This window comes from Pelobates fuscus, chromosome 1 (assembly GCF_036172605.1).
Source record: "Pelobates fuscus isolate aPelFus1 chromosome 1, aPelFus1.pri, whole genome shotgun sequence".
NCBI lineage: Eukaryota > Metazoa > Chordata > Amphibia > Anura > Pelobatidae > Pelobates > Pelobates fuscus.
Genome location: NC_086317.1, coordinates 489,522,597 through 489,542,399, shown reverse-complemented (window position 1 = coordinate 489,542,399; position 19,803 = coordinate 489,522,597). Strand labels below are relative to the sequence as shown.

Genomic DNA, 19,803 nt, shown 5'->3' with positions numbered 1-19,803 from the left:
CCTGGAAAGTAACTAACACAGCTAGGTCCTGGAAGGTAAGTAACACAGCCAGGTCCTGGAAGGTAACTAACACAGCCAGGTCCTGGAAGGTAACTAACACAGCACGGTCCTGGAAGGTAAGTAACTCCTCCACAGCCAGGTCATGAAAGGTAAGTAACACAGCCAGGCCCAGGAAGGTAAGTAACACACAGCAAGGTCCTGGAAGGTAACACAGCCAGGTCCTGGAAGGTAAGTAACACAGCCAGGTCCTGGAAGGTAACTAACACAGCAAGGTCCTGGATGGTAACTCCTCCACAGCCAGGTCCTGGAAGGTAACTAACACAGCCAGGTCCTGGAAGGTAACTAACACAGCAAGGTCCTGGAAGGTAAGTAACTCATCCACGGCCAGGTCCTGGAAGGTAACTAACACAGCCAGGTCATGGAAAGTAACACCGCCAGGTCCTGGAAGGTAACTAACACAGCAAGGTCCTGGAAGGTAACTAACACAGCAAGGTCCTGGAAGGTAAGTAACTCATCCAGGGCCAGGTCCTGGAAGGTAAGTAACTCCTCCACAGCCAGGTCTTGGAAGGTAACAGCCAGGTCCTGAAAGATAAGTAACACAGCCAGGTCCTGTGTGACAGTGTGCGGCTGTACTAATCTCAGGCAGTGACAGTGTGCGGCTGTACTAATCTCAGGCAGTGACAGTGTGCGGCTGTAATAATCTCAGGCAGTGTGACAGTGTGCAGCTGTAATAATCTCAGGCAGTGTGACAGTGTGCAGCTGTAATAATCTCAGGCAGTGTGACAGTGTGCGGCTGTAATAATCTCAGTGAGTGACAGTGTGCTACTGTAATAATCTCAGGCAGTGCCTGTGCGACTGTAATAAACTCAGGCAGTGTTCGTGTGCGGCTGTAATAATCTCAGGGAGTGACAGTGTGCGGCTGTAAAAAAAATAAAAATAAAAAAAAAATGGAATGTCGGCAAAACCGATAATTGGTCAATCCATGTGGTTATGGTAATAAGCTCAGGCAGTGTGTAGTTGTGGTAATAAGTCCAGGCGTGTGACAGTGTGTGATTCGGGGCTTTAATTCTGTCCATAAGTGGACATGTGCCCAGTATTCAGGTGTCTGTCTGACCTTACCTCTCTCTCCATAGTAACAGAACTGGAATATTGCTCCCTGGAAGTATTGTGTACACAAGGCTGTATTTATTATTTAACATAGTGGTGATTACAGTGTTTGTAGCAGGAATAGTATGGGGTTCTGTATAATGTTGTCACATCTCAGCTGGTATTGTGTTAAGTACATTTACTCCTCCAGTCTCACATTGGAGCAGTAGTTTCTATTTTATTCCATTGTGCAGTGTTAATTAAGAGATTGGAGCCAACTGGCTATTTAGTGGGTTTTTTTTTTTTTTTTTTTTTTTAAAGGATGAAATAACAATATTGGGGGCAGAACTGACTATTATAGCAAAATATAAATCAGTGGTTCCCAGACGAGTTCAGGATTTAGGGATTACCCAATTGTGCCTACGGTATTTTAAGAAAGAAGACAAATAAATAAAAAGAACACCTTGACACAATTGGGTAACCCCCTAAATCCTGGACTGGTAGGGCTGCCATCTCTAGCTGTACTGTTTGAACAGAGAACTCACATAGTAGAAAAACACAACAAAGACAAGTTCTCCTCTCCCCCCATTAGGACTTACCTCCTGCTGCATTATTCATCTCCGTCGCTATAGTGTTTATTGGGATAAGTTACTTACTCTTCTTTATCAGTGACCGCTGCATCTAAAGGATTTTTTTTATACACTGAGCAGAGTAATAATGTGGTATGTGCTCAACTGTAAATACTGAAAGCAGTGTTGGATTTATAAACGGCTGTTAAAATTCCAATCAAAACAAAAAACATTTAGTAAACTTTAGCTTAAAACTAATTTACAAAGATTGGGATCCCAGACAAATGAGAACTTCCCAAAATCAACAAATGAAATATTTTAAAGATTGTTTTATTAAAAAAAAAAAAAAAAAAATCCAAATGACAGATTTGAAGCCTATTTGGAAATACTCCCCATCCCCACTATAATAGAACCTTGGCTGTTTTGCAATTTGATTTTATTGTTGATATGAGATATGCAGGGTTACTCACCAAGTGAGAATTCCAAATTTAAGGCCGGAGTAGACAAACCGAAAACATGACAATTTTTCCAGTTCAGCAATTTTGACTTTGATTTTTCATTTAGTGAAGAACCCCAATATAGAGATAACTAGCCAAAGGCGAGCCCTGTGTGCTCTTACTAAAATAGGTAGTGTTCAATCTTTGATAATCAGTAAACTCTACTAATGCATTAACCTTATGGTGAGTAAACCCATATTATGCGGCCACCATTCAGAGACAGCGTCCTGAAGTACAGCTGTTCACCTGATGCCTCCTACTTAGAAAAGCTTGTTTGTATCCAGTTGTATATCCTATGCGAGGAGGCATGAGGCCATGTGAACATCATAACACTGGCATTTGGCAAATCCTGCAATATCATGGCAGTCTTGGCATGTCATGACAAAAGGGTACCCATTAAAAAAAAAAAGTTTGACAAAGGTGGTGTGGCACCCAGAGACTGCTTGCAATAAGCAGTAGTAGTTAGCGTGTTTATAGTGTATATTAATATGGGGAAGTTAAATGTTCTGGTCTATCATCAAGCTTAGGGTAGAGTCTCCTTTTATTGACAGCAGTACAAAATCATGTAACACAATGAACAGCAAATAGGGTGATAACTGATTTCACTGCTCCATTTCACTGGGGAACAAAAGGATTATTGAAAATCTGTGATACTGCAACATTATACAGCAAACAAAACACATTAATTAAAATCTAATAACACAGGAACAATGCTATTTACAATGTAACAAAACAAAACAAAAAAAACACAAAGCTTTTCCTGGTGGCTGTGTCGTGTCGGCAGGCTCGCAAAGATTCATGGAACTGAGTGCATGTCACAACATTCATGACAACTGTTTTTTAAAACACTTCTTCCCATCTTTAAGGAAATGTTACTTACACGATTTTCTGCAGCACAATATGTGAAGGCATCAGCCGCCTCTCCAACTCTAAACCAGTCCATGCATGTTCAGTGTACAAGGTAATTCTACAGCCTCCACTGCATGTTCGCCCCAGCAGAATATCGGGCTAATTGGAGTTCAGCAAACAGAGGAAAGCAAAAAAAGATTTACAGTCTCAGACCTCAAGAACTAGGTGAAATAATAAGGTTTCTTTACATTAATGCCATATTCAGCCAGAGCTGGGGTAAGATCTTCCATAGTCAGTGTGTATTTCTTGTCCTATGAACCAAGGAAATAAGAAATATTAAAAATAAAACACCTAAAACAGTAGTATGAGAAATGCAGCAACACGATACCCGTTCTGACAGGCTCATCCTACGGGTCACAGAAATGAGAATTTGTCACCACCTGATTTCATTCAGCATTTTGCACAAGCTGAACTGAATTATTTTGGAGTCTGTTAAAGATCACTTCCCCCAAATGTCCTCTTACTGTGAGGAAACACTGAGTGGGCTCACTCATAGCACGACCGCTTTACCAGAATGTAATCTGACTCCTGACACTTGAATATCAGTCCCTGAGGTGTTTTGGTCCATCGATACCAATGATATCATCTCATAATGCAGATACCGTGTACTACTTACATTTTACCAGCAAGTCGCTGTCATTTTCTGAGTGCGCTGGTGTCAGACACCAGAGTTACATTTTCAACAGCTAAGGGGTATGTTTGTGCAGAGAAATCCCAGACATGGAGCTCGGAGTAACCCTTTAATAGTATTGCTATTTATTAGACAGGGTTAGTGTAGCTGCTGCACCCTGGATGCCAACTCCTCATGGAAAATTCCACACAAACGAAACCTTTCCAGTATTGCTTAGTCCACTACATTTGTAATCGGTTTTACACCTTTTGATGCGTTGTACCTGTATATAAACCTATGCTTGTTCGACAATTTTAAAAAGGGACATGCATCAATTGACAAATTATATTTTTAAGCCAGAAAGTAAAACACTTACAAACAAAGAATAAAAAAAACTTTGCAAAGTATGTAATGAACTTGGTCGCATTGCTATATTGGGCATGCCTCTTAGCTAGGGGAGTTACTTCAGCCCCCCCCCCCCGCCCCACACCCAGCTCAGTTTGAGACCAGTCCACGAATGACAGAAACAGGGCACCACTGTACATCAATAGAGAGAAACCCACCACTGTAGCTCTGCATGATCACACTGATCACACTCCCTCTCTCATCTCTGTGAAGAGATCTTCCAATTTGAAATGGCATGACCAATGCACTTTTACAGCATTCCTAGGGACTGGACACTGATTGGTTAGATGAGTGCCTCTCCCCCGATTGGGTGTGGAAAGTGTAAGAAAGAAGAAACATGCAACGTGAAAAACAAATCATATTTAATTGCTTTTTTTCAGCAAAGTGAGGCAACTATCATTCAAATCTAAAGCTTCACAATGAGACAGTTGCATCATTTTAATCTGCGATGACAATCTGCACACTCAACTCCCCCGTAAATAAGGATAATCACCAAATCCTGCTGGGCGGCTGTATATAGCAGCAACATCAGCTAAAGTAGTGGAAGAAATGTATTTTATTGAATGCCTATTTATACCATAACCATGCGCTTTCCTTTAAAGGGACACTATAGTCACCGGAATAACTACAGCTGATTGTATTTGTTCTGGTGAGTATAGAGAGTCCCTGCAGGCATTTTCATGCAAACAGTTTTTTCCAAATAAAATGCAGTGTTTACATTACAGCCTAGGGACACCTCTAATGGCCACTCCTTAGATGGCTGCTACAGGTGTTTCCTGGGGCAGTGCTGCACAATGTGACTGACATCCAATGTCTCCACCCTCTGCATGGAGATACTGAACTTTCCTCAGAGATGCTGATTGGACAGGCCACTTGGCAATCTCAGCCAATCCAATGTTTTTTTCTATGGGCGGAGCCAGCTCCGGCAGACCTGCATGGATTGAAAAAAAATTTAAGCTTCAAACGTTTTTTTGTGGATTAATGAAAGCTTAGCACTCCACTTTCTGCCCAGGGCTTCTCATTGCACTAGATACCCAGCATCTTGAGGCCCAGCACACCAAACCTTTCAGTCTGACAAACAGGAGCTCAGTCTTATGTGTTTGGGTGTCTGGTAGCTATAGTAATTGCAGGATGCTTGCTTTGCAATTACAGTTTTTACCCTGCAAACTCAATGCCGCTTGTTCAAGCTGAGTGTGGAAGCAAGGCTTTCTGTCAGCTAGACAGTCAACGGGGGTTTGCAAACCATTTTATTAAAGTGCTTTTTCCTTTTGAAAATTAGACAACTAGGACCTCCCAGCAAATTGGAGTTCTAAAGGAACCCATACAGAAATCTTAGCCGATTTCCCCCAATTTATTATCATGACGACTCACCTTGCTTTTGTTGCGTGAGCTCCCTGAAGCAGTTCCCTTCATTTTGCAGTGTTGTAAGGCATCATTTGCAATATCAGAGATAAACTTCTGTGCCGCCAAGGAGATGAGTCTGATGCTAAGAAAATAAAACATTATTTATATAACTACACCTAAAACGGTAGAACTTTGTACAAAGCGTTAGAGACAGAAAGACTGATGCATTCTGTCAGGAGCATGTGCACAGCTAAGGCTGGCAATAACATTTATAATTCCCTTCTCTGATTTATTGATTACCAGTAGGCCTGCTTACATTCAGAAATCTAAAGGCTCTGATTTCAGGAAGTTTCAGCACAATGCTCAGATTATTCCTATACACCAACGGGAGCAAACAAGACTTACATGCGTGGGTCAGAGGCTTCGAAGCCTGCCCTATTCAAGTAATACCCGGTTACTGCATCTGGAATCTGGGAAAATACAAAACAGGGAAAAACCATAATCAGGTCTGCGTTTTGTTTCTTTTAATATAAAGACAATGTGGGAAACACCAGCAATGAATATTTACTTTATTACCACGCAGTACTGCAACACTCTGCGGCAGTTATTAGGTTGTTATAGGCATGCCAATCTCAGCTTTAAAATTTTCACTTCCAGAACAAAATCTAAAACCAAACTGTACTTTACCCTTATCATGTGCATAACAAGACATCTTGGGTAATTTAGAGTGTCTGAGTCTTTTCACAGTAATTTTATCCCCATTTCTGCTGAATTTAAAAGTAACTAATTTTCCCCACACATATCGAACATTAATGGTCCATACTCAATATGCCTATTTGATGAAATTTCGTGTTTTATGTTATCTCCCAACAGTCTAATACAAAAAAGGCAACAATTTAACGGAGTTACTTGATGGTCTTGAATAAAAGCTGCAAAACTGCAATCCAAAATAAATACATATTTTGTAAATAAATCAGACAGTGGTGAATTACACAATTCGCCTGCAAAACAAGGAACATCAAACGCAGAAGGGATCAAAGGTTTTCTAGTTTTCAAAAAATCCATTGACTTCCTGGTAGTTTAAATAAACAATGCCTAATATTTCTACCCCAGACACATACAAGGCTGTAGATCTCAGATCAGAACTGTTACACATATGAAAATGTTTAGCCATGTGTGTTATTTTAAATCACGCGAGGAATGTCAATCAATTCCCTGATATGACACACTTTACCAGTGACACCAGATGAAGAAACATTGGGCACTTTAACAAGACCACAACTTAAACAGGATTTAACCCCACACTGAAACCTACCACATTTGGATAGCCATCCAGGTCTATGCTAATGGCTAGAGAAGAAAGGACTCGGAGAAAAAATGTTTCCAAAAGTATTAGAGTATCTAGCCACGCATTATTACCCTCTGCCAAAGTCTCAAGGAGTCGTTCGGCAATCCTCTTAAATGTTTCCTGACAATTCGCTTAACCTGTTCAAATTGTAAACTAAATGAAGCTAAAAAATTATTTTTTGCCGAAATTCTCAATTTCCATATTCTTCAAACTACTGGAAATTAAACTTGGCCTATAGGAGAGAAGCTCTCACCATTTTCACAGTATCCCCCCTCTAAAAATCTCAAGTCACAAGCCTCTATATTGAACGCGAAGATCAAAACTGACCAACAAGTACAGACTAGATAAGATGTTTTGGGTGACTAGAGGCAGCATTAAGAAATGTATTACCAGCCAAGGCTCCCTATAGGTTGATGTATTTATACCTGAATGTGTAAAACTCAACATGAACCTCAAGTTTAGATCACTTGTTCATCAGTGTAAACATATTCCAGAGTGAATTTTCATCCCCTTTGCGAATGAGCAACAGATTGTCAATAGAACACTTACAAAAAACAAAACCAACCTAAATCCAAATTGAGTCTATCCCCAAATATATGGGTCTCCTCCCACCACCCCATATAGAGGGGCTAATTTATCCCCAATCATTATCATCATCCATCTTTGGAGACAGAAACTGGAACTACCAGGAAGTCAAATATATTTTATATTTGAAAACCTTAGACCTTTAGGACGCAGTTCTGAGTATGATGTACCTTGTTTTGTAGGGTAATTGCATAACTCACCACTGTCAGATTTATTTTGTTTTTGAACAGATTTCTTACCGTTTCCATTCATATGATCACGTGCTGTGAGGAGCACGAAAGGCATTAGGTGGATATGGGGGTCCCTGGTATATATTTAACGTTTCAATTTTTGTGATTGATTTTGCCATAGCAAGCTGCCATATGGATTTTCTTTTCGTTTACCTGTAATTCAGTTCCCTGAGCTTTGGCTGTTTATCCTTGACTAATTTTAATATGCCCCTGCTTGCTTCCCAGAGAAACTATTCTTACAGTTACACCGTTTCACCTCACTGAACAAGGTCGACTTCTGACAACACAACCCTGGTTTCTGTTGAGTCCCTGGGTAAATAATTGCAAGACAATCACAGTTGACTGTCTGGGGGCCAATTAAGCCTTATTTTGATGTAGTGCAGTATTCTCAGATGTCTCCAGATTGATAAATGATATTAGTGATGTAAAAGTACAGAGTATGGTACCCACCATGAAGGTATTAATCAGTAAGATAATAATGTTAGATTATTTTAAACTTACAGTTGGTGTGTAGTCTTCCAACTGCATCAAGAAATCCACTAAAGGCGTATTTGAAATGACAGGCTTGATGTCCCCATTAGCCACACCTGGGGGCAGGTACACTCCATTGGATAGGGAGCCTTCTGATGGAGCCGCCGCTGCTGCAGAGGCAGGAACTGAGAAGGCAAAAATCAGACATTAAACCTACAACTTGTGACATTATAAAAGTATCAGATACAATACTATTACCATCAATGTGTCCCCAATCTACACCCACTCTCTGTAGCCAGCTGCTAGTCTCCCTCCATGCTGCATATCTAGCCAAACCATCCATTGACCAACCCAGCACTCTCACCATCTATCCCCAGGCTCTCCCGCAGCTGATCCTGTCCTCCACAGTCTTACAGAAACCGTCCTATTAGATCTCACCGCTGGCACCTCTCTCCCTGACTCCAAGGATCTCTCAGTATGTCTCACCGCTGTCCCCTCTCTCCCTGACTCCCAGGATCTCTCAGTATGTCTCACCGCTGGCCCCTCTCTCCCTGACTCCCAGGATCTCTCAGTGTGTCTCACCGCTGGCCCCTCTCTCCCTGACTCCCAGGATCTCTCAGTATGTCTCACCGCTGGCCCCTCTCTCCCTGACTCCCAGGATTTCTCAGTATGTCTCACCGCTGGCCCCTCTCTCCCCGACTCCCAGGATCTCTCAGTATGTCTCACCGCTGGCCCCTCTCTCCCTGACTCCCAGGATCTCTCAGTATGTCTCACCGCTGGCCCCTCTCTCCCTGACTCCCAGGATCTCTCAGTATGTCTCACCGCTGGCCCCTCTCTCCAGGATCTCTCAGTATGTCTCACCGCTGGCCCCTCTCTCCCTGACTCCCAGGATCTCTCAGTGTGTCTCACGCTGGCCCCTCTCTCCCTGACTCCCAGGATCTCTCAGTGTGTCTCACCGCTGGCCCCTCTCTCCCTGACTCCCAGGATCTCTCAGTATGTCTCACCGCTGGCCCCTCTCTCCATGACTGCCAGGATCTCTCAGTATGTCTCACCGCTGGCCCCTCTCTCCCTGACTCCAAGGATCTCTCAGTATGTCTCACCGCTGTCCCCTCTCTCCCTGACTCCCAGGATCTCTCAGTATGTCTCACCGCTGGCCCCTCTCTCCCTGACTCCCAGGATCTCTCAGTGTGTCTCACCGCTGGCCCCTCTCTCCCTGACTCCCAGGATCTCTCAGTATGTCTCACCGCTGGCCCCTCTCTCCCTGACTCCCAGGATCTCTCAGTATGTCTCACCGCTGGCCCCTCTCTCCCCGACTCCCAGGATCTCTCAGTATGTCTCACCGCTGGCCCCTCTCTCCCTGACTCCCAGGATCTCTCAGTATGTCTCACCGCTGGCCCCTCTCTCCCTGACTCCCAGGATCTCTCAGTATGTCTCACCGCTGGCCCCTCTCTCCAGGATCTCTCAGTATGTCTCACCGCTGGCCCCTCTCTCCCTGACTCCCAGGATCTCTCAGTGTGTCTCACGCTGGCCCCTCTCTCCCTGACTCCCAGGATCTCTCAGTGTGTCTCACCGCTGGCCCCTCTCTCCCTGACTCCCAGGATCTCTCAGTATGTCTCACCGCTGGCCCTGCGCTCCCTGACTCCCAGGATCTCTCACCGCTGGCCCCTCTCCCCCTGACTCCCAGGATCTATCAGTATATCTCACCGCTGGCCCCCCCTTTCTCCCTGACTCTCAGTATGTCTCACCGCTGGCCCCTCTCTCCCTGACTCCCAGGATCTCTCACCGCTGGCCCCCCTCTCCCTGACTCCCAGGATCTCTCAGTATGTCTCACCACTGGCCCCTCTCTCCCTGACTCCCAGGATCTCTCAGTATGTCTCACCACTGGCCCCTCTCTCCCAGGATCTCTCAGTATGTCTCACCGCTGGCCCCCCTCTCCCTGACTCCCAGGATCTCTCAGTATGTCTCACCGCTGGCCCCTCTCTCCCTGACTCCCAGGATCTCTCAGTATGCCGCACCACTGGCCCCTCTCTCCCTGACTCCAAGGATCTCTCAGTATGTCTCACCGCTGGCCCCTCTCTCCCTGACTCCCAGGATCTCTCAGTATGTCTCACCGCTGGCCCCTCTCTCCCTGACTCCAAGGATCTCTCAGTATGTCTCACCGCTGGCCCCTCTCTCCCTGACTCCCAGGATCTCTCAGTATGTCTCACCGCTGGCCCCTCTCTCCCTGACTCCCAGGATCTCTCAGTATGTCTCACCGCTGGCCCCTCTCTCCCTGACTCCCAGTATCTCTCAGTATGTCTCACCGCTGGCCCCTCTCTCCCTGACTCCCAGTATCTCTCAGTATGTCTCACCGCTGGCCCCTCTCTCCCTGACTCCCAGGATCTCTCAGTATGTCTCACCGCTGGCCCCCCTCTCCCTGACTCCCAGGATCTCTCAGTATGTCTCACCGCTGGCCCCTCTCTCCCTGACTCCCAGGATCTCTCAGTATGTCTCACCGCTGGCCCCTCTCTCCCTGACTCCCAGGATCTCTCAGTATGTCTCACCGCTGGCCCCCCTCTCCCTGACTCCCAGGATCTCTCAGTATGCCGCACCGCTGGCCCCTCTCTCCCCGACTCCCAGGATCTCTCAGTATGTCTCACCGCTGGCCCCTCTCTCCCTGACTCCCAGGATCTCTCAGTATGTCTCACCGCTGGCCCCTCTCTCCCCTGACTCCCAGGATCTCTCAGTATGTCTCACCTCTGGCCCCTCTCTCCTCTGACTCCCAGGATCTCTCAGTATGTCTCACCGCTGGCCCCTCTCTCCCTGACTCCCAGGATCTCTCAGTATGTCTCACCGCTGGCCCCTCTCTCCCTGACTCCCAGGATCTCTCAGTATGTCTCACCGCTGGCCCCCCTCTCCCTGACTCCCAGGATCTCTCAGTATGTCTCACCGCTGGCCCCTCTCTCCCTGACTCCCAGGATCTCTCAGTATGTCTCACCGCTGGCCCCTCTCTCCCTGACTCCCAGGATCTCTCACCGCTGGCCCCTCTCTCCCTGACTCCCAGGATCACTCAGTATGTCTCACCGCTGGCCCCTCTCTCCCTGACTCCCAGGATCTCTCAGTATGTCTCACCACTGGCCCCCCTCTCCCTGACTCCCAGGATCTCTCAGTATGTCTCACCGCTGGCCCCCCTCTCCCTGACTCCCAGGATCTCTCAGTATGTCTCACCGCTGGCCCCTCTCTCCCTGACTCCCAGGATCTCTCAGTATGTCTCACCGCTGGCCCCCCTCTCCCTGACTCCCAGGATCTCTCAGTATGTCTCACCGCTGGCCCCTCTCTCCCTGACTCCCAGGATCTCTCAGTATGTCTCACCGCTGGCCCCTCTCTCCCTGACTCCCAGGATCTCTCAGTATGTCTCACCGCTGGCACCTCTCTCCCTGACTCCCAGGATCTCTCAGTATGTCTCACCGCTGGCCCCTCTCTCCCTGACTCCCAGGATCTCTCAGTATGTCTCACCGCTGGCCCCTCTCTCCCTGACTCCCAGGATCTCTCAGTATGTCTCACCGCTGGCCCCTCTCTCCCTGACTCCCAGGATCTCTCAGTATGTCTCACCGCTGGCCCCTCTCTCCCTGACTCCCAGGATCTCTCAGTATGTCTCACCGCTGGCCCCTCTCTCCCTGACTCCCAGGATCTCTCAGTATGTCTCACCGCTGGCCCCTCTCTCCCTGACTCCCAGGATCTCTCAGTATGTCTCACCGCTGGCCCCTCTCTCCCTGACTCCCAGGATCTCTCAGTATGTCTCACCGCTGGCCCCTCTCTCCCTGACTCCCAGGATCTCTCAGTATGTCTCACCGCTGGCCCCTCTCTCCCTGACTCCCAGGATCTCTCAGTATGTCTCACCGCTGGCCCCTCTCTCCCTGACTCCCAGGATCTCTCAGTATGTCTCACCGCTGGCCCCTCTCTCCCTGACTCCCAGGATCTCTCAGTATGTCTCACCGCTGGCCCCTCTCTCCCTGACTCCCAGTATCTCTCAGTATGTCTCACCGCTGGCCCCCCTCTCCCTGACTCCCAGGATCTCTCAGTATGTCTCACCGCTGGCCCCCCTCTCCCTGACTCCCAGGATCTCTCAGTATGTCTCACCGCTGGCCCCTCTCTCCCTGACTCCCAGGATCTCTCAGTATGTCTCACCGCTGGCCCCTCTCTCCCAGGATCTCTCAGTATGTCTCACCGCTGGCCCCTCTCTCCCTGACTCCCAGGATCTCTCAGTATGTCTCACCGCTGGCCCCTCTCTCCCTGACTCCCAGTATCTCTCAGTATGTCTCACCGCTGGCCCCCCTCTCCCTGACTCCCAGGATCTCTCAGTATGTCTCACCGCTGGCCCCTCTCTCCCTGACTCCCCGGATCTCTCAGTATGTCTCACCGCTGGCCCCTCTCTCCCCTGACTCCCAGGATCTCTCAGTATGTCTCACCGCTGGCCCCTCTCTCCCTGACTCCCAGGATCTCTCAGTATGTCTCACCGCTGGCCCCTCTCTCCCTGACTCCCAGGATCTCTCAGTATGTCTCACCGCTGGCCCCTCTCTCCCTGACTCCCCGGATCTCTCAGTATGTCTCACCGCTGGCCCCTCTCTCCCCTGACTCCCAGGATCTCTCAGTATGTCTCACCGCTGGCCCCTCTCTCCCTGACTCCCAGGATCTCTCAGTATGTCTCACCGCTGGCCCCTCTCTCCCTGACTCCCAGGATCTCTCAGTATGTCTCACCGCTGGCCCCCCTCTCCCTGACTCCCCGGATCTCTCAGTATGTCTCACCGCTGGCCCCCCTCTCCCTGACTCCCAGGATCTCTCAGTATGTCTCACCGCTGGCCCCCCTCTCCCTGACTCCCAGGATCTCTCAGTATGTCTCACCGCTGGCCCCCCTCTCCCTGACTCCCAGGATCTCTCAGTATGTCTCACCGCTGGACCCTCTCTCCCTGACTCCCAGGATCTCTCAGTATGTCTCACCGCTGGCCCCTCTCTCCCCTGACTCCCAGGATCTCTCAGTATGTCTCACCGCTGGCCCCCCTCTCCCTGACTCCCAGGATCTCTCAGTATGTCTCACCGCTGGACCCTCTCTCCCTGACTCCCAGGATCTCTCAGTATGTCTCACCGCTGGCCCCTCTCTCCCTGACTCCCAGGATCTCTCAGTATGTCTCACCGCTGGCCCCTCTCTCCCTGACTCCCAGGATCTCTCAGTATGTCTCACCGCTGGCCCCTCTCTCCCCTGACTCCCCGGATCTCTCAGTATGTCTCACCGCTGGCCCCCCTCTCCCCGACTCCCAGGATCTCTCAGTATGTCTCACCGCTGGCCCCTCTCTCCCTGACTCCCAGTATCTCTCAGTATGTCTCACCGCTGGCCCCCCTCTCCCTGACTCCCAGTATCTCTCAGTATGTCTCACCGCTGGCCCCCCTCTCCCTGACTCCCAGGATCTCTCAGTATGTCTCACCGCTGGCCCCTCTCTCCCTGACTCCCAGGATCTCTCAGTATGTCTCACCGCTGGCCCCTCTCTCCCTGACTCCCAGGATCTCTCAGTATGTCTCACCGCTGGCCCTGCGCTCCCCCGGGTCTCTCCCCGGTATCCCGGCTCCGCTGGCCCCCGCCGGCCCCGGTTTCGGGATGTTGGCCGGGCTGGGTTTGTTCTCGGGGGCAGTGCCGGGCTGGGCGGGGGGTGCCTGAGGCTGGGGGTCCGAGACTGGCTCCGAGCTGCTCATCATCTCCCAATCAACACAGCAACTTCCGTTCCAAACCGGAACTGGACTAACTTCCGCTCCAAACCGGAACTGGACTAACTTCCGCTCCAAACCGGAACTGGACTAACTTCCGCTTCTCACCGGAACTGGACTAACTTCCGCTCCACACCGGAACTGCACTAAATTGCGATTAACGTCTGTACGTCTCATTTGACGTCATTACGTACGGCCACAATGCTGACCAGACTGCAAAGCACGCGGAGTGTTAAAGGGCCAGTCCCTCTCCAGGAGACGGGGGGGAGGGGCCCGGCCTCGCCCCGTGTCCGCATTGCGGGTTATTAAAGGATCCTTTATAACGGATTGCGGAATCCCCGGCCTCGCCCCGTGTCCGCATTGCGGGTTATTAAAGGATCCTTTATAACGGATTGCGGAATCCCCGGCCTCGCCCCGTGTCCGCATTGCGGGTTATTAAAGGATCCTTTATAACGGATTTCGGAATCCCCGGCCTCGCCCCGTGTCCGCATTGTGGGTTATTAAAGGATCCTTTATAATGGATTGCAGAATCCCCGGCCTCGCCCCGTGTGGCAAAACTAGCCACTTAAAACTGTGTTTTCTTAAATGTGTGCCTATAGCTTTAAGAACCAAGTGTATTCCTGCATAGTATATTACATGTGAACAATAGCGTTCGTATGCTGGCGGCAGTGAATTTCAACACTGTTCGTAAAACGAACAAACTACCGTAGGGAGACCACACACAGGATGTGGCGGAACCAACCTCGCCACTGTGAACTGGAGAAGCCTGGTTGCTAGTCTCCTGCCCTGCGACTATGGCCCTGGGGTGTATTAACCCTTTAAGAAGTGTATTTGGGCACAATGGATTTTTGTATGCTGTTCCTGGCCCTTTAAATACTTGGGAGCAGTGTTACAACTTTTAAACTGGCACTTCGAATGCAGTCGAAGTGCCGAAGTGGCCGCCATTCGACAAACTAACGCGTGGCGGAGGCCATTTTAACTTATTCGAACGCGATCAGCGGTGTGTGCAGCCAAATCTATGGAACTGTTTGCGGCTACCCAAATGCACGAACACCGCTGACCCGTACCTTCTTCGACACTGCGGCTTGAGACTAAGTCCTGTTCGAAGATTTGAACGCTCGTTCGAATGGGACTTAGTCGTTTTTACGGTGTAAAATAGACCAACCGCACAGCCCAAATCCATGGAACTGTTTTGGGCATGAAAAGGTGCCTGCGGTCTGTCAAAAGTGACTTATACCTATCTCCCGAACGGCTGAACGGATTCAAATGATTTTTGGGTATGTTTTTTGATTTGGAATGTGCTGATTAATAATTTGTAACTGTTATTAATATTGGATGTTTTGTTTTAGAGTTATGAAAGTTGGGTAAAATGTATGTTTCAATTGTACGGATAATTGGGTTACCTCTCAGGCTAAGGGGAGGGAATCTGTGGGATGTAACCATTGTGTGATTGGATAATGTATAATTGTATGTGGGCGTCTCCCTTGCAGGGGAGAATTGCATAAAAGCAGAGTGTGTGTAATTAAACCTGAGTTCTACTTTACCCTCAATTTGGAGTGCCGTCTCTTATTGGGGGAATCTGCTACAAGGGATTGCTATGCTTGTCATATTCCCTTGCTAACTCACTGCTAAGTTCTTGTAAGCGCTGGTTCCGGTTTTGCTCTCTGGAGGAGTCCATGGTGGTTATGGTGTCTGCTGCAGTGCTTGGAGGCCTCAGGAAGGAGCATCTTTCAACGGAGGTACCCAGTCGGGATGCCAGGTGATCCGTTACATTGGTGGCAAGCCGTGGGATGGCGTCCTAGTGCGAGGAGAAGCAGCGCAGAGGCACCGGTAACGTTTGGAATTACAATTTGAGGGCAACGCTAGTTTTCGTACAGCACCCCTGTTCACAGCAAACATGACCTATCGCTTTGAGGGCGACGCTTACAGGGACGAGGGCATGAGGCGGTTAACCAGATATGTCCCGAATCCTTCGACAGAGATGCTTCTGGCAACCGTGCGCAAGTTGGATGCGGAGAATCGAGCGGCATGGGAATGCGAGTGCCGATTGCGGAGATTGGGGCTGTGGCCATTTGAGCTCTCTGCCCAGCGGCAGTGTGAGTTCCAGGGAGCCGAAGGTGCCGTCCTTCCTCCCCAGCGGCAGTGTGCCCCCCAGGGAGCCGAAGGTGTCGTCCTTCCTCCCCAGCGGCAGTGTTAGTCCCAGGGAGCCGAAGGTGCCGTCCTTCCTCCCCAGCGGCAGTGTGCCCCCCAGGGAGCCGAAGGTGTCGTCCTTCCTCCCCAGCGGCAGTGTGTATCCCAGGGAGCTGAAGGTGCCATCCCTCCTCCCCAGCGCCAGAGTGCGTTATAGGGAGCTGAAGGTGTCGTCCTTCCTCCCCAGCGTCAGTGTGTCTCCCAGGGAGCTGAAGGTGTCGTCTTTCCTCCCCAGCGGCAGTGTGTATCCCAGAGAGCTGAGGGTGTCGTCCTCCCTCCCCAGCGGCTGAAAGTGTTCCAGGGAGATGAATCGGTGACCACCTCTCCCCAGCGGCAGCTTAGTTTACCAAGGGGAGATCCTATTCTCCCAGATGGGGCAGCTGAGGCAGGCGGTCTCGGCCCCCAGAAGCAGGGCGAAATATTGAAAGGGGAGATAGTCGGTCTCCCCCTCCACTGGCAGAGAGAGTGTCCGGGAGAGGAGCTAGTCGTTCCCTCTCCCCAGGGGCAGAAAGTGGGTAAGGGAGATGAACTCGTTACCCCCTCTCCCCAGCGGCAGCCTAGCCCACCTAGGGGAGATGATAAGCCCCACACCCGTGCAGATGGGACCGTGGTCTCTGCACAGGCCTCACAGAGGCTAGGGACGGTCGGTCCTGTCCCCTGGCAGCAGGGATGTTCATCCAAAGGGGAGATAGCCTGTCGTGCCCTCCAGCAGCAGTACCGGGTCCAGAGTGAGGAGCTTACTACACCATTCCCTTGACTGGGCTCCAACCAGGCTACTCACAGGGTAGCACTGGCAGCAGGGCAGAGTACCGCTGGTCTCTGCCCACTCAGCAACCCACCGATCCGGAGCGCCAGTAACCCCCAGAGCCGAGGTGGAGTTCCTGGACATGGACAAGCTACCCACTACCCCAGGTCTAGTAACTCTTTATTGTGGGTGGGCTATACTGCTGATTGTGTTCTGTGGGTTGGTTGCTGGACTAACCAGGGCACTGACCGACAAGAGGTCAGATACCCTGTTAGTCTGGATGGTAAGGGGAAGAAATGTGGCGGAACCAACCTCGCCACTGTGAACTGGAGAAGCCTGGTTGCTAGCCTTCTGCCCTGCGACTATGGCCCTGGGGTGTATTAACCCTTTAAGAAGTGTATTTGGGCACAATGGATTTTTGTATGCTGATTGCCAGGAATGTAAGCTGATTGTATGCTTTTCCTGTTCAGCTGTTTACAGCATTCAGATGCTTGAGAGCATTTGTATGCTGCTCCGGTTCGGTGGTTGTGGTGTCTGCCGCAGTGCTTGGAGTCCTCAGGAAGCGCTAGGAGCATCCTTCAACGGAGGTACCCAGGCGGGGTGCCAGGTGATCCGTTACACAGGAGGTCGTGTGGCTTCCATTAAGGATTGCAACATTGTTGCAATCGGTAATTAGAGAGATTCAGGGTGGCCGCCGTTCGGCTACCGACCACGCGGCGGTCGGCCATCTTTGATCCTTTGTTAGCCCAGCGGTATTTGGTTGTCGAGCGCCTGGAACTAAAATCGGCTACTCGACGGCACGAATACCGTTGGACTTCCAAGCCGTTCGGGAGCCCCGGTCCTTCGGTAATGTGTTTCCCTAAGGTCAATCGGTAGTTTGCATGTAACTTGAAAGTAATGTTTGATTCGTGCGGCGTTCGGTTATTTATGCTGGGATCTGAGCGGTACTTTCACGAAATGTGCGCTCAGACCCCAGCTATCTACCGAATGTCCATTCGTTTAAATAAGATGAATAATGTTGAAGTTATACATTTTCATGTAAAATATTGGTTTGGCTGTACGGAGGGATAATCCACTTAACTGTATATTCTAGTGGGAGTATCCCTCTCGTACAGCAGTGCATGATGGGAGAAATGTCTAGGTTGTTAAGTTCCCCATGTAGTCCCCTACTGTACAACCCCTGTAATGTCAGTAGGGAAACCCCTTGCATGGGGAATCCCATAAATACTGTGACCTGTGATTAAAAGCTCAGTTGACTCCCAGCCTATGTGTCGTCTAGTTCTTGGGAAGGAAGGATTCTTACAATGCTACCGGGATTATTGTATGCTGTATTTATTTGCCTGGATTATTTTATGCTGTTCCTGTTACCCAGCGGAGATACTGTGGATTATACTACCTCTCCGCTACACCCCGTGTCCGCATTGCAGTATATTAAAAGGATCCTTTATAACGGATTGCGGAATCTCCGGCCTCGCCCCGAGTCCGCATTGCGGGTTATTAAAGGATCCTTTATAACGAATTGCGGAATCCCCGGCCTCGCCCCGTGTCCGCATTGCGGGTTATTAAAGGATCCTTTATAACCGATTGCGGAATCCCCGGCCTCACCCCGTGTCTGCATTGCGTTTTTTTAAAGGATCCTTTATAACGGATTGCACAATCCCCGGCCTCGCCATGTGTCAGCATTGCGGTTTATTAAAGGATCCTTTATAACGGATTGCAGAATCCCCAGACTCACCGCGTGTCTGGCCGTTATCCAGACGCTTTGAGCCCTCGCCACCTGTCTCTCTCCATCCGACGCTGCTTGCTCCACGTGTCCAAGTGACCCAATCACAGCAGACTGATTTACTACATGATATGTCGTCATCTGACAGCGTGTTCATTTCATTTCTGGTTTATCCATTTTTGGCTTGTCTCGACTATTTTACTGAGCTTGGCTAACTTGTCGTTATTGTGTCCCTCTCTAATCCTTGACTTCAGCTTGCTTACTGACTTTGTGAGTTCTTATTCTTATATTTACATTAAGCCCTGCCTCCTCTAAGGACAAATAACATGTATCTACTCTCTCTTCTACCTTGTGAACTGTTACCTAATACTGCGTGTTGAGCAACATCCTATCCTGGCATTGGGGTGCAGAAAAATAGCCAGCAGGTGCTCTGAACTGATAAGTAAAAAAATGTCCAATATTTCCACAGAATAAGTCAGTTTGTTAGGCGAGGGTCTGGAAAGTGTTCAAAGAACGTATTTCCACAGGCAACAGTGAAACATGAAGGTTCCTTGCAAGTTTGGGACTGCATTTCGGTATATCGAGTTGGAGATCTGGTCAGCATTAAGGGTCTCCTCAATTCTGAGAAGTACAGGCAGATACTTATGCGTTATGTAATGCCATCAGAGAGGCATCTGATTAATCCAACATTTTTTTTGCAGCATGACAACGGCCGCAAACATACAGTCAAAGTCTTTAAAGGGACATTAGAGTCACCAGACTCGCTACAGCTTAATGTATAGTATACAACTTAATGTAGTGGTGCTGGTGTCTATACTATAGCCTATTCCTGCAGCCTTAAAGGACCACTATAGGCGCCCAGACCACTTCAGCTCAATGAAGTGTTCTGGTTGCCAGGCCCCTCTATTTTTAACTCTGCAGCTGAAAACATAGCAGTTTCAGAGAAACTGCTATATTTCACTGAGGGTTAATCCAGCCTCTAGTAGCTGTCTCACTGACAGCCACTAGAGGCGCTTCCTTGATTCTCACTGTGAAAATCCCAGTGAGAAGACGCTAACATCCATAGGAAAGCATTGAGTGTGATGGTAGTAGTTTATTTCACCGTCCGGTATTCCCTTTTTCCACATAAAAGAATATTCCCAATAATCCACAGGAATGAATGTCTCTGGTAACACGAAATAATCCACACATGAGCCAAGGCTTAATGCTGGAACAAGACTGATTTACTGGAAGCAACAGGCATTCAATTTAAACAGTAACAGACTCCTCCTCTGGGCCAGGCTGAGAAGGCATAACTGCAGGGAGAAGGCATAACCGAAGGCACACAGGTAAATACATACAAATCCTTCACAATG

The 19,803-nt window shown here is 49.0% G+C and overlaps 1 protein-coding gene across 1 annotated transcript; it reads right to left on the bottom strand.

Moving 5' to 3' along the window:
* Window positions 1–2,669: 2,669 nt before the first annotated feature.
* On the bottom strand, window positions 2,670–13,845 carry TAF10 (TATA-box binding protein associated factor 10). The gene is made up of 5 exons (XM_063445012.1): window positions 13,610–13,845; window positions 8,085–8,239; window positions 5,826–5,890; window positions 5,448–5,562; window positions 2,670–3,312 (listed from the first exon to the last, which is right to left on the bottom strand). The coding sequence occupies exons 1-5, from the start codon at window positions 13,779–13,781 to the stop codon at window positions 3,223–3,225; spliced, it is 597 nt and encodes a 198-aa protein (XP_063301082.1). The 5' UTR covers window positions 13,782–13,845; the 3' UTR covers window positions 2,670–3,222.
* Between the last annotated feature and the right edge of the window lie 5,958 nt (window positions 13,846–19,803).